The 14,952-nt window shown below is 42.1% G+C and overlaps 1 protein-coding gene across 2 annotated transcripts; it reads right to left on the bottom strand.

Annotated features, from left to right (window-relative positions):
- Positions 1-537: 537 nt before the first annotated feature.
- Positions 538-14,952, bottom strand: tent4a (terminal nucleotidyltransferase 4A). 2 transcript variants are annotated; one of them, XM_056398806.1, is made up of 13 exons: positions 13,664-14,952; positions 10,382-10,505; positions 9,272-9,318; positions 9,058-9,178; positions 7,900-8,007; positions 5,959-6,087; positions 5,403-5,616; positions 4,666-4,792; positions 4,475-4,578; positions 3,958-4,142; positions 3,248-3,406; positions 2,891-3,064; positions 538-2,256 (listed from the first exon to the last, which is right to left on the bottom strand). In XM_056398806.1, exons 1-13 carry the CDS (start codon positions 14,494-14,496, stop codon positions 2,092-2,094), a joined length of 2,490 nt encoding a protein of 829 aa, XP_056254781.1. In that variant the 5' UTR covers positions 14,497-14,952; the 3' UTR covers positions 538-2,091. The 2 variants fall into 2 exon arrangements, with proteins under 2 accessions (XP_056254781.1, XP_056254782.1); XM_056398807.1 differs by having other exon boundaries at positions 3,011-3,064.

Genomic DNA, 14,952 nt, shown 5'->3' with positions numbered 1-14,952 from the left:
TTGACATTTACATCCCCCATTCCTTACATTTGACTGATATATGTAGAAAACTAGACTTTGAAACATATCAGGACCTTCGTACAAATACAAGGGGGGGGGGGTCAGGGGATGGGGTTGCAGTTCACATGAGTTGGCTTGAGAGTCTGACAGTCAGTAGCATTACTTCAGTCCTACAAGCAGTGTTTTTCATTGGAAAACAACCCCAAACGGAAAAGAGAAGAGAATTGACACAATAATTAGAATAATCCACTTGCATAGTAATAACACCAGCGTGTGTAGTGTTCTGGGCGAGTCACAGCCTTTGACAGTCCTGTCTGTGAGTGTGTGTATTTGTGTGACACGGTGTGCTCGCAATACGACGTACACACACTCCAAGTAAACACAAAGAAAGGCATTGCAAACAATTAGAGGAAGTACCTGGCAATCAAATATACACAAGATTCCTGAATGGAATCAAAATATAATTCCCTTTCACTAGGGTCCTTGGTTCAGGAAGACCCCCCACCCCCCACCCCAACCCCACAACCCTCCCTCCCTCCTTCTCCTTTGTCCAGGACCACAAAGGAGAAAACCTTATCGCTGAGCATCTTAGTGTTGGTCTTCACTGATTTACAGCTGCGGGCAAGAGTTGACCTCAGCCCTGGGATCAGATTTCCACAACTACGTCCCTCAACGAGGGAGAGTGAGCATCTGAGGAGTTCTCTGACCTGGAATCAGTGGCTTTCTGCCCTCTTACCCTAATCTTGATCTTCAAATTCAAGTCAGATAAGCTGTTGCCTTCTAGGCCTCAACTCCCCCTACAACATGTAATAAAAAGAGACAAGCACAAAAATGAAACACACTAGCATATATGCGTAACAGAACAGGCTCTCTCAGGCCAAAGTCCTGCACCGTCTGGTAGCTTTTCTTTTCAAATCACCTCCAGCGGAAAGAAAGATGGCCGAGACAAAACTAGCAGGCCACTGCCAGCCTTCCCCTGACTGACGAAATATGGTAACAGCACAGCCCCATAAGGGACACACAAACATACAGAAGTGTACACATACACACACAATCTCAAGATGGTTCTACTAAAGCTCTTATCTGCTCAGGAGCTACCTCTTCTAGGCCAAAACAGAAGAACAACCTCTCCTATTTCCCAGGATATCCCAGGGTGAGATTTCATACCTCCACTTCCCTCCAGGATGCCTTAGACTAACTGGACTGAGGAACAAAACTTCCTCAGGGAATTTCATGTTAACCTCGCCCGTTTTTACAAGACACGTGAAGAAAAATGGAAAGAGTACCAAGATAAGAGCTCCGTATCCCTTTCTCTTCCGCTTCTCTTTATCAAACAGAACAACACAAGTAAAGAGGGGAGAGAAGAAGAGGAAGAGGGGGGGCCCTGCAAACTGGGCTCCATCTCAACCTGATGACAGACAGGAGTGCACACTCCTGCACACACTCACCCACGCACGCTCACACACGCACACACACGCTGAAATACCAACTGATGAACACACACACTCCAGAGATGCTGCCTGGGGAAAGGTTTCGTAAACAAAATTTAAAACTCTACAAAAATAAAATAACAGTATAAAAATGCCTTTACATACACACACAAAATTAAATAAGCATTTACTTAAGTTCAAAAAAAGAAATACAACATTATTGCACAAAATGAAAAACAGTTTGTTCTTAAGTGTATAAACTGTTAAAAAAAAGTAACACTGAACCTCAGGCAGCTTGGCTGCGAGGGTCGAGGCGAGGTCAAGTGAACTTGGCGACAGCATTGCCGCCAAGTTCAGTAGCAATAAACAAGAAAACAGGAATAGACCTGAAACAAAGATGAGAAAAACAAAATACTGAAAGTAACATAATACTGAAACTACAAAACTGTGAACAAAAGTCATGCAGAAATGGAAAGGTAGCGATAGGAGAAAGATGCAGAGCTGAGGGCTGTTGTTCCATGTCGTGGCAGCCCCAGAATGAAAACTGCTGGTCTCTGGTCCTCTGTCTGCCTGTCCATCCTCCTTCGAGACGAACGAAGAGCCAGGGTTTGCAGCCAGAGAGGAGGAGAAGGAGGAAAAGTTATGGGAAGAGGAGTGGTTTCTATCTGCTGAGGCTAACCGGTAGACTGTCCCTCTTCCTGCGTCGCCAGGTGTTGCGGTGATACTGTGTGTGTGTGTGAGCGTGTGTGTGTCCACGGTTAGCCAGAGCGGGGCCGTTGACCAGTGGCGGGTTGTGGAAGCCCTTCACATTGAACTTGGTTCCGTTCTGAGGAGGGGTGGAGAGACAGGAGGGATACAGAAAATTTTTATAAACAAACTTAATTTGAACTTTGAGCCCTGTAGATCAACTTCTAAAAAACCCAGTAAAAAAGTTAGTTTACTGCCAACTAGCTGTACAGTCATAATAATTAATATACAGATATGAGACTGGTATCAATCTTTTCTTCAACTCTTGGCAAGAAAGTGAAAATGTCTAACTATTCCTTTAATAAGCCAGCAGGCCCTAAGAACTAAAAACAAGATGAAACCATTACGCATCATGTCCCCGTTTATCTAATTTCCCATAGCAACAGGTACACGTCAGATGTTGGAACATCAGGCCTCACTGATTGTGTTGTTGTTTACTGATCATTATGGATTACAGATGGCAATTTCATTTTTTATGTAACCTGTTACACGACTAGTCTGAACAGAGTGACAGAGCGAGCGAGGAGAGAGAGGAGTGAGTGTGAGAGATATAAATCAGACACTTGACAGAGAATGGAGCCTGTTGAAGAGACACAGAAAATATGGGATGTTTGAAAGAGAGTGAACTTGTGCGAGTAAGAGAGACAAGTTTGTCTTGACAGTGTGTGTGTGTGTGTGTGTGTGTGTGTGTGTGTGTGGCATCCGGCGCCTACCTTGTGTGTGTGGCTGGAGTGGGGGCTGGGCGGAGGCTGGGGGCTGGAAGGGGCAGGGGCATGAGCATGGGCTGGGGGGGGCATGTGGAAGAAGGGGGGGAGCCCGGTGTCTATACACACCTGTCTGCCAGGTATGGAGTGCATTGCTAGACCACCGGGCAGTGAGACGCGAGCCTGGAGGAGGTAAGAGATAATAATTACCAGCAGGTAAGAGCAACAACCTTTAGTTGTTCTAGATTTTGCAGTTTTTTTTTCTGTTCTAATCCCAAAGGTCCCCCTCCATACTTTATATAATGTTAGATTATTTCTACATTTCTACTTATGATCTAGTGTCTGCTGGCATCACTGCGTGCCCACCTGTGAGCCTGGAGGCATGAGCAGATGGTGTCCTCCCATGCCGGGCTTGCCGGTGCCCATACTGAGTCCTGGTGGCAAAGCTAGGCCCAGATGTGGGAAAGATGGGTATGGTGGCAGGGCTGGCGGAGGGACGGGACATGGCAACGTCGAATCAGAGTCCTGGCAGATCAGATCACACAAAGAGGAAGAGATTAGGAGCAAGGTGCAAGTCACAGGTAGCTACTGATGTTTGCATGCTTCCATCAGCTGGGTAAGAGAGAATAAAATGTTGTTATATCAGGTGGGTGTCAGTATAACACCATTATGCTGGAGGTCAATTATATAATCACAAGAAATTGTAGCTGTGACAGACAATATATAATTTGCAGAGGAAAAAATGGATGGTGGTCTACTGCAATTTACTAGTTCAATTTACCAGTGTGTCATGGGAGTTTCAAACCAGTGAGTGTCGAGTGCAGACAGTATTGTAGAGGCAGAGTTCAACAGAGTAGCTGTTACATTAATTGAATAATTCACTTCACTATGATACTGTATGTTTCCATCTGGTATTTGAGACAAAAGAAAACTTAAAAACGTAGAAAAAAAACACATCTGGTGGTTTTACTGTGTCTGTCTGCTTATCCTACGTGTGTGTGTGTGTGTGTGTGTGTGTGTGTGTGTGTGTGTGTGTGTGTGTGTGTGTGTGTGTGTGTGTGTGTGTGTGTTCATACATTGTCTGATCCAGACAGCGAGGAGACAGAGGAGGCTGACGAGTGCTGCTGAGGGCTGGAGATGGACATGGGGGAGTCTGCGCTGTGAGGAGACACTGAGTCCCTCTGCTGCTCCTCCGACCCAACACCACCACGCAGCACACAGCTGGGATCCTGCTCTGACACAGGCTCCTTGGGAGGTGAAACTAGAGAAGAACAAGTGAGAGGTAAGGATGGATGGATCTCAAAGCTGCAATCCCGAAAAAGATCAGTTAAGTACAAATTCTACAAGGTTTATTCAGTGGATTGTCATATTTTTACATAAGTGGTTTACTTCCTGTTTTCTTCCTGGGCAGACTATAACACTCTCAATTCTTTATAAATAAGAGTCTGGTTGCTTGAGATATTCAATGAAGAACTGAGGAGCATATGATAAAAAAAGGTATGGAGCATTTCCCACTTATTAAAATAATCATTCTTTACTCAGTCTTGGACTCAAGAAATTATCACTATAGTTTTCAAGTGTAAAGAATGGTACCTCTGTTGTCTGTTCGCGTCAGATCCCTGCCGCCCCACTTTTTAATGATCCATTCCCTGTAGTCGATCACTTCCTGGGTCAACCTGATTATCCTGCCCAAGGTGCTGCAGGAGGGAGAGAGAAAGGGTTTTCACAGAGTGCCGGTTTTATCCAAAGTATCTTTATTGCTGTTGAATGGACTGAACTCTAACCTTTCACAGTCTTTGTTGGGATATGACCGTGCAAGTGGTGACACAGCATGACTCAGGACAGTGTAGGCATAGTCAAACACCTGCTTGACATGCATGGCACCATAGGAACCTCTCCCCACATCATTACCTACATGGTGGCAAGACAAAGACAATAATGATAGTTATGAGTTCAATTCAACCAGTTTTACTTTTTCTAAACTTGCTACTGATTGCAACATTTCATGTATCTATTACATGACAATATGAACATATATACAAAGTATGTTTGTATATGTGTTCTTATTTAAGATCAAGCTATATGATCAAATAGTGGTGCTATGTGTTGGGAGTCTGACATGTAAAAGCCAAAATGTGCCTAACCATATGAACTGTGGACCTGTGATTAAAGCATATTTAAAATTATTCTAATTGCCTGTGTATTTGTTTGAAGCAGCACAGGTTACGCTTGTTCAGGGGTTTATTTATTCATTCTGTGTAGAACTGCTGCCTTCGACCATGACATTCTTGACACCACCACCGGATGGTGCCAAAATAAGAAAGTTTCAATTAATTACTTCTTTCAAACTTGTGTCAATCAATTTTATCAATTCATCTTTTTTTCTAATTAATTTTTCTTTCTGAACAATAAATAAACTTAAAGAGCGACTGTACAAATAGCCAGCTATTTTAGCCAGCTACTTGGGTAGGAAGTTTTTTATTCACTGTAAATCATCTTAAACTAGTAAAAAATGACACACCTGGAAGCAGTGGGTCCTCTATGCAGAGCATGGATGGCCTGTATCCATTTGTCATGGCCTTCATGATCTCCTCTTTGGCTATGTATGCGCCTCCATTTTTGATGCGGATCCCTGTTTTCAAGTAGTTGAAATGGCGGCCATACAACTCAAAGAACTCGATCAGCAAGACCCCCAAGTTCTCATTAGGGTTCCTGGCATCAATACGAGGATGGAGCTGAAAGGAAAGAAGAGGGGGATTTGAGTATCATTATATTTAATACTACTATAGTACTATATTTAAGTACTATTGTGCACTAATTAAAATTATAATTCATGTTTGTCTACGACACCAGATATGCTTAAGAATGTTGTTTACTATGAATATTGTTATTAAGAATAATATGAATACTCACTTCCTGCGATGCTGTAAACTACAATACTATTACTACAACTATACTATCATGTGATCATGTGTGCTGTGTTATCTAAAGCACTGCTACCATAACATGTCCTGGGGCTGCTTCTTGCTCTTACAAGATGTTTTCGTTGATTCTGTGGATTCTGTGCATTTCTGTACCTGCAGGAAGCTGATGACCATGAGGATGAGGCTGTAGGAGCTGATGCCCCCGGTGAAGACTTCATTTAGATCTCTCTGCAGCAGAAACTGCTTCAGCACAAAGATCAGGTAAGGCAGCACTGGATACTTCTGAAAGTGGAATGATAATAGCTGATTCAGTGAAACTGTGGATTAAGTCAAAAGAGTGCAGAGTAGAGGAAGAAAGGCAATGAAAAGTAGATGAAAAATGGACTCAGCTTTGATTTGCTTGACTAAGGACAAATGGGGATCTCTGAGATAGGACTAGACTACATTTAAAGAGCAAATCATTCAAATGACTGCAAATAATTATAATACATCACCTACCATCAGGGGTGTGATTTTTTGGGCTAAATACCAGTTCAGCTTGATTTGTGATTCAGTGGTTGCAATGTGGCTTAACATCAATTACCGTTTCCTCTTAAACTGGAGTCAATTCAGTAAACTGTGATTTTATTCAGCAGCTATAACCATCAAACAGAGAAACTGTATATCCATGCAAATAAAGCTTGCAGCAGATTTTGTGACAGACAAACAAATTATTAGACACACCAGCACTACCTACAGTCTAAATGCTGTGTACACTGGTTTAGTTTCCACAGTAACTTGGATACACTTTTACAAACTGCTCCCATTATATCTGACTGAGCTGTCTGTTTTCTTTTACGATGCTGCCAAGCAGTGAAACTCCCTGCTGAAGCCGCGATTATTGCTGAAACCACGGTGATTCATTGTTATTATTGTTTTACTAAGAGGCAATTGAATAATCATAACTAGTAATCAGTGTAGTGTATGAATTGTTACAGCCCCTACTTACCACTTAAGTACTCTCTCTAGCTTCCAACTGGGCCAAACTTTCTAGAAAGGTATTAAACAAGGCTTCCTAGAGCCTGTGACTTGATAATGTGGTGAAACCCCAAAGGGCTTAGGAATGGGAATTACAAATATGTTCATTTTCCAATTGAAAAGGCAGCATAACCTCCTGGCAGTGTGTGTGTGTGTGTTTGTGCATGTGTGCATATCTGTGCCAGTGGAGCAGCAGGGCTTGGAGCTTGACATTTCAAATATGCTTTTAAGAAGCGAGAACAAGACTGCGAGGTACGCTGCTCCAACCTGACCTATGAGAATTAACTCTGAGGTGACCTCTCAATGACAAGACTGCACTGGAGTCCGTCACACCCCACGCATGAACAACATCAACTATTACTGGATTGACGCTGAGTGTGGTTGTCAACAGCAGCCTGGCAAGCTCTGACACGTATTCCCAAAGAGACATGACACAAATATGCAACAACAAAAGGAAAAAGGCCAAAACCTGACAGATCCCTGGAATATAAGCACCTGGAATTCCTCTCTTGGATTTGCTACTACAACCGTGACTAAATGCGGCAGAGATCCACCTCCAGCAGGAATTCTGCCACTGCCACGGGCTGAAATTCACCTCAGTTTAGGAAATGGCAACAAAGTCTTCAGGGACACACAGACTTTGTTTGAGTTAAGTGGACAGTATACTGAGCATGGCTGCTGGGGTCTGTTCCAGCTTCACTTTGGAAATGAGTCGAGCCAGTACAAGATTGGAGTGAAGTGTAATGCTTTAAAATGCTGGCTTGCCTGATTCAAAGAGGGAATTTCCAAAGATCTGTATTTAGACCCCGATGTAAAATGGTAATTATGTGACTCCTCTGGTGGTTTTTATTTAAACATGTCTACATGACCTTTTCCTGCTCTCTTCCTCAATCTGTATGTTCTGCCTGCAATGTTCCTCGTGGTCAGATTTCATTTAGTCTGTGAACACTTTAATTCATAATCCTTATCCAATTTTAAAATTGTAGTACCAATAGATGCTAAATAATTTCTGGTCTGATTTAACAATCAAACTCATAACAAAATAACATTTTCAGATCTGCAACCTGTGGATCTCACCTTTACGTAGTCTTTAATGAAGCTTGCCGCCTTGACTCCAGTCTCCACGTTGAAACTGATGTCCACCTTCACCTCAGTCTCCTGGTCTGTCAGCTTGATGATTGGCACCTGAAAAAAGACGAAGTGTATTAGCAGACAGTCAAGTCATTATCTAAAAAAAAAAAAAAATGTATGATTGATGTGTGGTCAAACCAGGAAAAAAAGAGTATCTGTCCCAAATGACAGCCTTTTAGAAGGAAAAGCTGATCCAAGAATGAAAATCCAGCCATTAGCTACTTATTATCATGTCAGTCAATTCACCATTCGAGCTTGCAGCGGTTTGCCTGGTCATGTGCACACCGCACAGGAGGATATTGCATGCACCCATAGCTCCCACTGGGATTGCAGCTGTGAACACCAGGGCGGGTGCACTCATGACACTGAGCTGCAGAATAACGCCTCAACTTTGACACAATGACAGGAAGTTCTGATAAACCTGAAGTAAACAGTGGAACATCACTAGACTGGGCTGAATTGGCGATTTTCGTTGTGGGTGAACAAGAGCTGACGACGTATACACTTCAGTATTCGCATTACAGTGGTACCAAATAAACAACAATCTGTACATTCACTGTTAATCAGGAAAAAAAAGACCATAAAGTCCACAACAATTGGCAGACTGTGCCATAGATCATGAAAACAGATGGAGGACACTAATTGAGTCTCACAGGTGAGTTCACCTCTTCTTTTCCCCTCATCTTTGCTCAGAGATAAAAGAGTGAAGGATACTTTTAACTGACCATTTGATGTCAAGAGGAACTTTTCTGGGAATGTAAAAAGTGCTGCCAATTTTTTATTTGGCTGGGTTTAAACCAAATCCCTTCTTCGTTTCCCCATTTACTGAGGCTATAATATTTTATTGCTTACTCTGAAGAATAAAACCTTTAAGACTTAGAGTGAAATTAAGCGTCAAACTATTCTATTTTATAGATCATTTATCACTGCATCACAGTGCATGGAATAATCAATCACTGTATTATTTAAATCTCTCGTATTAGATGGATGTCTGCATTATTGCATACCAGTTTATTTTAAGCTGTATTTGAGAACAGAGTATGAACACACAATGACATAATGCCTGGAAGATTTGAGACGCACGGCCTGAATGCCACTACTCACTGTAGCCTTGTCCAGCACTTTGATGGAGAACGGTTCTGCCACGTTATGTTTGCGAAGAGCTTGCTCCAGCTCTTGAAGTGGGGGGCGCTCCCACTTCCCAAACACCACCAGGTCAATGTCACTGGGGGCAAAAAAAGGTCACAGTTAGAATTCTGGCAAACAAAATACAGCATGTATAAAATGCTTTCCTTCAGTCATGAATAATCTATCTTGCCTTGTTGGAAGGTAGAGTCCTGTGCTGAAGCTGCCAAAGATTTGGACCTGGAAAAACAAAGTTTAAAATATGTCACAATGATGAATAAAATCACTGCAGTTCAAGTGTTAAAGACAACATTAATATCAACAAGCTGAATGAGGAATATTTTAAGAAAATAAACAAACAGTGGCATTTCAAAGCCTCTGCTATCACAGTTCAACAATAGTGGAGTTGACAATATGCTTTTGAAGAATGACAGATTTTTTCAAAAGCATGAGCAACAGCTCATTTGTGGCGATGATGTACATATCCAATTCAAATGTTTGCAAACTACCAGGAACTAGGTATTTCCGGGTTCCACTTCAGAGACGGTGAACGCTGCCAAGTGTAGTGTGCTGCCAAGTTAAGTATACAATAGTTAGAAAAAACGCTGTGTTTGGGGGGCTGCAAGCAAAAGCCCTCCAAAGGAAACAGAATGGAGTTCTTTCCCTTTCCGTCTGGTAAATACGACAAGGCAATAGCACAAAGACAAGCCAGGATTAATAGGTTGAAATGAAAAGGGAGGCCGGTACAAATCAGAGGCTTGATCCATTTACCTGACAATCTGGCTCACAGTGGAAGTGGGGAAGACTGGCAGCCAACAAATCACGGCTGCACGTGTTTTACATGATTAAGTGATGAGAGGGGCATTACATCAACCCTACCTCAGTGCACTCCTCAACCAGCTGCAAGAGCCCACTCTCACTGTTTCTGCTCATATACAGTGCAAATTCCTCCAAACATCAATGGCCAGTCTAATTTTACACAATGACTTCTAATAACTGCTGATCGATTTACAGTGAAACTTCAAACTAACTACATACCATTGATATAACTAAAAACAAAGTAAATACTTTTTTGCGAGTTCTAACCCAGTATAAATATACGATAGGTTGTTATCCTATGCAAACATTGCATCACTTTAAAAGAAAAGTGTTGTCAGAATATGCTGAATAAATTTATGAGCGATCTGAGATCAGTCTGTCTCCTCCAGGAGGGAACAATTTAGGAACCTGCTCTTTAAGATGTTAAGATCCTGAAAGGTAGGGAAATTGACCTGAATAAATAAGGCATGTGTGTGTGTCTTACATCTGCTGTGGGCCACAGCTCCTTGATGATCATCTCTATCCGGTTAACCACCTCCTTCCTCATAGCTGCTTCCTCTGGCCGAGGAGACATGAAGTTGTAGAAGTCCATCACCTCCTCGTGGAGACTGTGGGGAAATGAGATTGACAGAAAAAGGTTATTCTCACTTGTACAACACGCAGAGCAGTATGAAATCTAGACTGAGAGTAGGAACTGTACATGAACTGAAATATGTACTTTGTTTTAATGTTTTTTTTCTTGCTACAAATGTGGATAGAACTAACAATCACATGAGGATATCTTCTAAAAATTACACACATACCAGATTTGGCCTACATTTTGGAAAAAAAAACAAAACCACTCCAGATGGGCCAAGATATGCTTCTTTATCACTGTTCCAGTTAACCCCCATCATACCAGCCCAGAGCCAGACATGCAAAGCAATGGCATAGTATGTTCTGGTTTAGGTGTTGTCCAGTTTCTTTTTCCTAATTTTCTACTAAACTTGAGGCCTGTTGTATTATCAGGAAAATGATAATCCTCATTAACATTATACTGTCCTTACTAAATAGATCAAGTATCAAGCAGATGAGACCAATTGACATTTAATACTATTTATAATAAATATCATTATAAATTGCAACAACAAAATTGCATAAATCTTGAAAAGACATATTAACATCTTATGTCTGAAAATCCCCAGAAAATAAAATGACTTCACTGACTTCAGGAAAATTATTACATTTTAACTGCTTTCAAGTATAGTTTACTTTTTTTAATTACCCTAACCTGACCTCAATACTAGACTTAGCCCTACGCCAGACAGCAACTGTAACCCTAGCCCTCAACATAGCCACTATCCCAGAAATAAGCCAGAACCAAAGTGGTCATAGTAACGAGGGAAGGAGACTTTTCAGAGTTCTTCTAATCTTACTATCAGTGAACTCCACACAAAAACACAAACACAACAGCACAATCCTTTAAGGTTCTAAGAGGGACGTGAAAAGAGGGTTTAGTAAAACAGCGAATGGCCAAATCATTCAGAGTCTGTCTAAGAGTCCCAGGCCTCATTGTTATTACTGATATGGTTCTGTGTTTGGCAGGATAACGGCACATTTAACGTAAAGATATCTGACCAGTCAAATGCCTCTGAACAGTAGAACTCTGTTCAACCCCATGGCCATTCATTTTTCTAGGAATGCATGCCATGATGTCAGTGTGAAATACAGAACAGGGAGACTGTCACAATCAATTACCAGGGCTCTGGAGAAAATGCAGGCATCCCATGTGCCCACTCCTTGGTGAAAAGTCTCTGCCAGCAAGCCAGTCAGGCCAGGGCGTATCCATGCCAATAGTCCACCACTGACAGAGGCCATAGTTATTGTTGGTCCCTCCACAATCGCAGCCATCCCTGACAAGCTAGTTTAGAGTCAAACGTCTCTCTTCAACAACTTTAGGGCCCAGTATAAAAGTAATCAATAGTGATCACTGCTGCAGTCTATAACCTCACTACCATGACAGCCATGTATCTTACTGTGGAACTGACAACACACAGTTTTCCATTAACCAAAAACTTAATCTCCGATCATCACAATTACACTGTAGCACAACTACACAATTATTTGTATTTTCAATTTGAAGTGCAAATCCCACTATGTGAGACTTCAAAGGGTGCCCCTGAAGGCAAACCACTGCAAGACTAATCAGTGCACAAGCCAAAACTTGCATCTGAAAACTTGTAGAAACACAAATACCCAGAGAAAATGAAATATATTATTAATTTACTATCTGAAAAACAAAATATTGATGAAGAACATACATTTCCAGTTAAATGAGGATTAGGGATAGTGGGAAACTTAGCATGAAGCTTGTGGAACTGATTTTATGACAAACACGAAGTTGTTGTAGAGAAAATTCCCAGATGGGTGCAACCAGTCCTTACAAATATCACAAGTTCCTGCAACACATTTGGAAGTTCTTTGGTCATTTGTTTTGTGAGAAGGCCCCTGGCAAAGTAAATTAATACAGCTAAAACATTTTTAAAAAAAAATCATAATACATTCAGTTAGTCAGCTCTTACTACACCAACAATGTACATGTCATACATTTATACAACTTCTACTAACCATTCATAAATATCAAACGGCAAAAAAGGGAGATTAAACTAAAAAATATACTCTAGTTAAGATGCACACAAACTGTGTTCATATCGATAATATTATTTCACTCAGTTTTGGTCAAGTCACACCCTCTGCTGTATCACACTAAAAGAACACCATAAGGAATCACATGGAAAAAGAGTGTTAACTGTGACCGAACCAAGAGTAAAAACTTTGGTATCAATGCCAGTTATCCAGAACAGTGGAGTATGATGTGCATAACCTTACGTACTGATTCATAGTTTTACTTCACTCTTAATCAGTGTTATGAAATGTAGTGGAAACTACTGAAACATACAAGTTTCTCCCGTTATACTCAAACTTTACTCTCATTGTGAGCAGAGTGATTACCTTTATGATTTAGGAACAGTCCAGGCACATTGGCGATTCCCCCGGGGCGGGGGTAATCTGTTACTTCACCAGCATTACACAAGTTAAGTGTTATCCAACCCCGTTAGCTAACACCTGGGGAAGGTTATTTAGAGTTTCACCCTGCTTTCTAATTTGGCTTAATTTAGTTAGATTAATGCGGGCAATATATTCATTTTGTTATTTAGTTGCTGGTTTCCTGACTTTAATGTTGAGCCAAAAAGGGAAAACCGCTAGCTAAGTTAGCTATAAGCTCCTCGATCCGCTAACAAACGGCTACACTAAAAGGCAACATATCCGGTGAAAAAATTTCTAAATAAATCACCCACTGAAAAACACTACGATAAAATTGGATTATGTGATATGTTACTATACACGTTCACACAACTTGTGTTTTCTAACGATACCTCTCAGTAGTTTGTTGGAATTTCCTATTTTTTAACGGCCCGGTTCAAACTTTGAAAGACAAAAATCACAGCACTTCCGGTCTCGTTCTGGCCGTCTATCACTGCCTTTACGCAAAGACCTAACGGCAGCTTTTTAGCTATCCAGCAAACAGCCCAACTCCAGCTCACACTGCAATGCTGGGTGTACTGCCGTATCTAACAGCATTGGGAAACGAATGCATAACGTATGTATGATAATACCCAACACACACGCGAGAATTAACGTGTTTCAGCCATTAGACTAGCGGCCACAGACAAACGTTAACGTTAGCTTTTTAAGCCTAAAGCAGTGAGAGTGTTCAGGCACTCACCCCATGACCCCAGGGTTGTACTTCCTCGTCTTCCAGGGTGTCCAAGTGCTCGCATAATTGCCATTAGTGCAGTTTGAAAGCAAGTAATTCATCCCATAAGTGCTCGCCTTGTTGTCACTTTTCCTTCGGCCTGGGTGGTGATTGTGTGTGTGATTTACAGGTACAGAGGGGTGAACCTGATGACGCTTCACGCAGATCTGCTGTAAATTGAAAGCCGGGTGCTCCTGTAGGTGACGATGATGATGGTGGTGGTAAAGGTTGACATTATTGTCCATGCTGTCGCTCAAGCTGAAGAGCAGATTGGCACCCCCGACGTTTTTATTAATGTTGCCCGATACATTTACACCCATAGTCCTCTCAAGTGAGCAGCTGGAGGGGGGACTGTCCGTCCCGGATTCCTGTGAGGAGGACGAGGAGGAGACAGATCCCGTCTTCTGAGGAAGGATTTTTCCCTCACCTGGTTCAGCGGTGTTTGCCGTGCTGAAAGCGTTATGTACGTTCCCGTTGGACAGTGCTATCCCCAGCGAGGAAATCGCAGTGCCGTTTATACTAGTAGTGCCGTTCATGATGCTGTGATGGCTGCTGCCGTTGCTCCGATTGGCAGTAACGTTACCGTTGCTGCTGCAAATGCTCTTGCTCGATGCCACCGCGGTCGCCACATTTTTTAAAACATCCAACGCAGCGTAATTGACACACTGGTTGTGGTTTTGATTGTGGAGCTGTTGCTGAGCGGAGAGCGTCCGTACTCCCTGAGAGGTCTCCCAGACGTGCATCCACAAGGCGTTCGCAGGTCCTTTCTGTTCGGGCTGAATCCAAGCTACCCTCGGATCCATTCAACTTCTTTCTCTGGTAACCCCCCTACTAGTATCTAACTGAAGCTAGCGAGCCCGTTGTGAATCTGCGCTGCTCCCTGGACCTTTCAAAGGTCGCTACGCTGTCCGGGGTTACGAAAAGAGAAGTATTTAAACATTAAACCGAATTAGGACCATTGATAAAGTGGCCCCTTTGCACCGCTAGCTGGAAAAAAAATGCTAGCCGATTCCTACGAGAATTCAATATGGCGTATTCTCTTCAAATCCATGCGCATGCGCTCTACGAGGGGTTTCTTAAACGATGACTGCGCCCCCCATCCGCCCACTCCTTCATCGCTCCGGCCGGTTGATGAATTGCACAGAATAAATAGTTGAATTTTTATCTGATAAATATTTAACTGAACAACAAATGAACTAAACGTAGAACCTCAATAATGAATACGGGTCCTGTGGTCCGTGGCTCTTGAAGAAGGGCCT

Source organism: Seriola aureovittata, chromosome 16, assembly GCF_021018895.1.
Source record: "Seriola aureovittata isolate HTS-2021-v1 ecotype China chromosome 16, ASM2101889v1, whole genome shotgun sequence".
Taxonomy (NCBI): domain Eukaryota; kingdom Metazoa; phylum Chordata; class Actinopteri; order Carangiformes; family Carangidae; genus Seriola; species Seriola aureovittata.
The sequence above is the reverse complement of the archived record's forward strand: the minus strand, read 5'-3'. Positions and strand labels throughout refer to the sequence as shown.

Coding starts and splice junctions, on each gene's coding strand:
- tent4a (XM_056398806.1), bottom strand. CDS start 14,496: ATGGATCCGAGGGTAGCTTGGATTCAGCCCGAACAGAAAGGACCTGCG. Junction 10,506..13,663: donor TACAACCCTGGGGTCATGGG/GTGAGTGCCTGA, acceptor ATTTCCCCACAG/TCTCCACGAGGAGGTGATGG. Junction 9,179..9,271: donor GGACTCTACCTTCCAACAAG/GCAAGATAGATT, acceptor TTTTGCCCCCAG/TGACATTGACCTGGTGGTGT.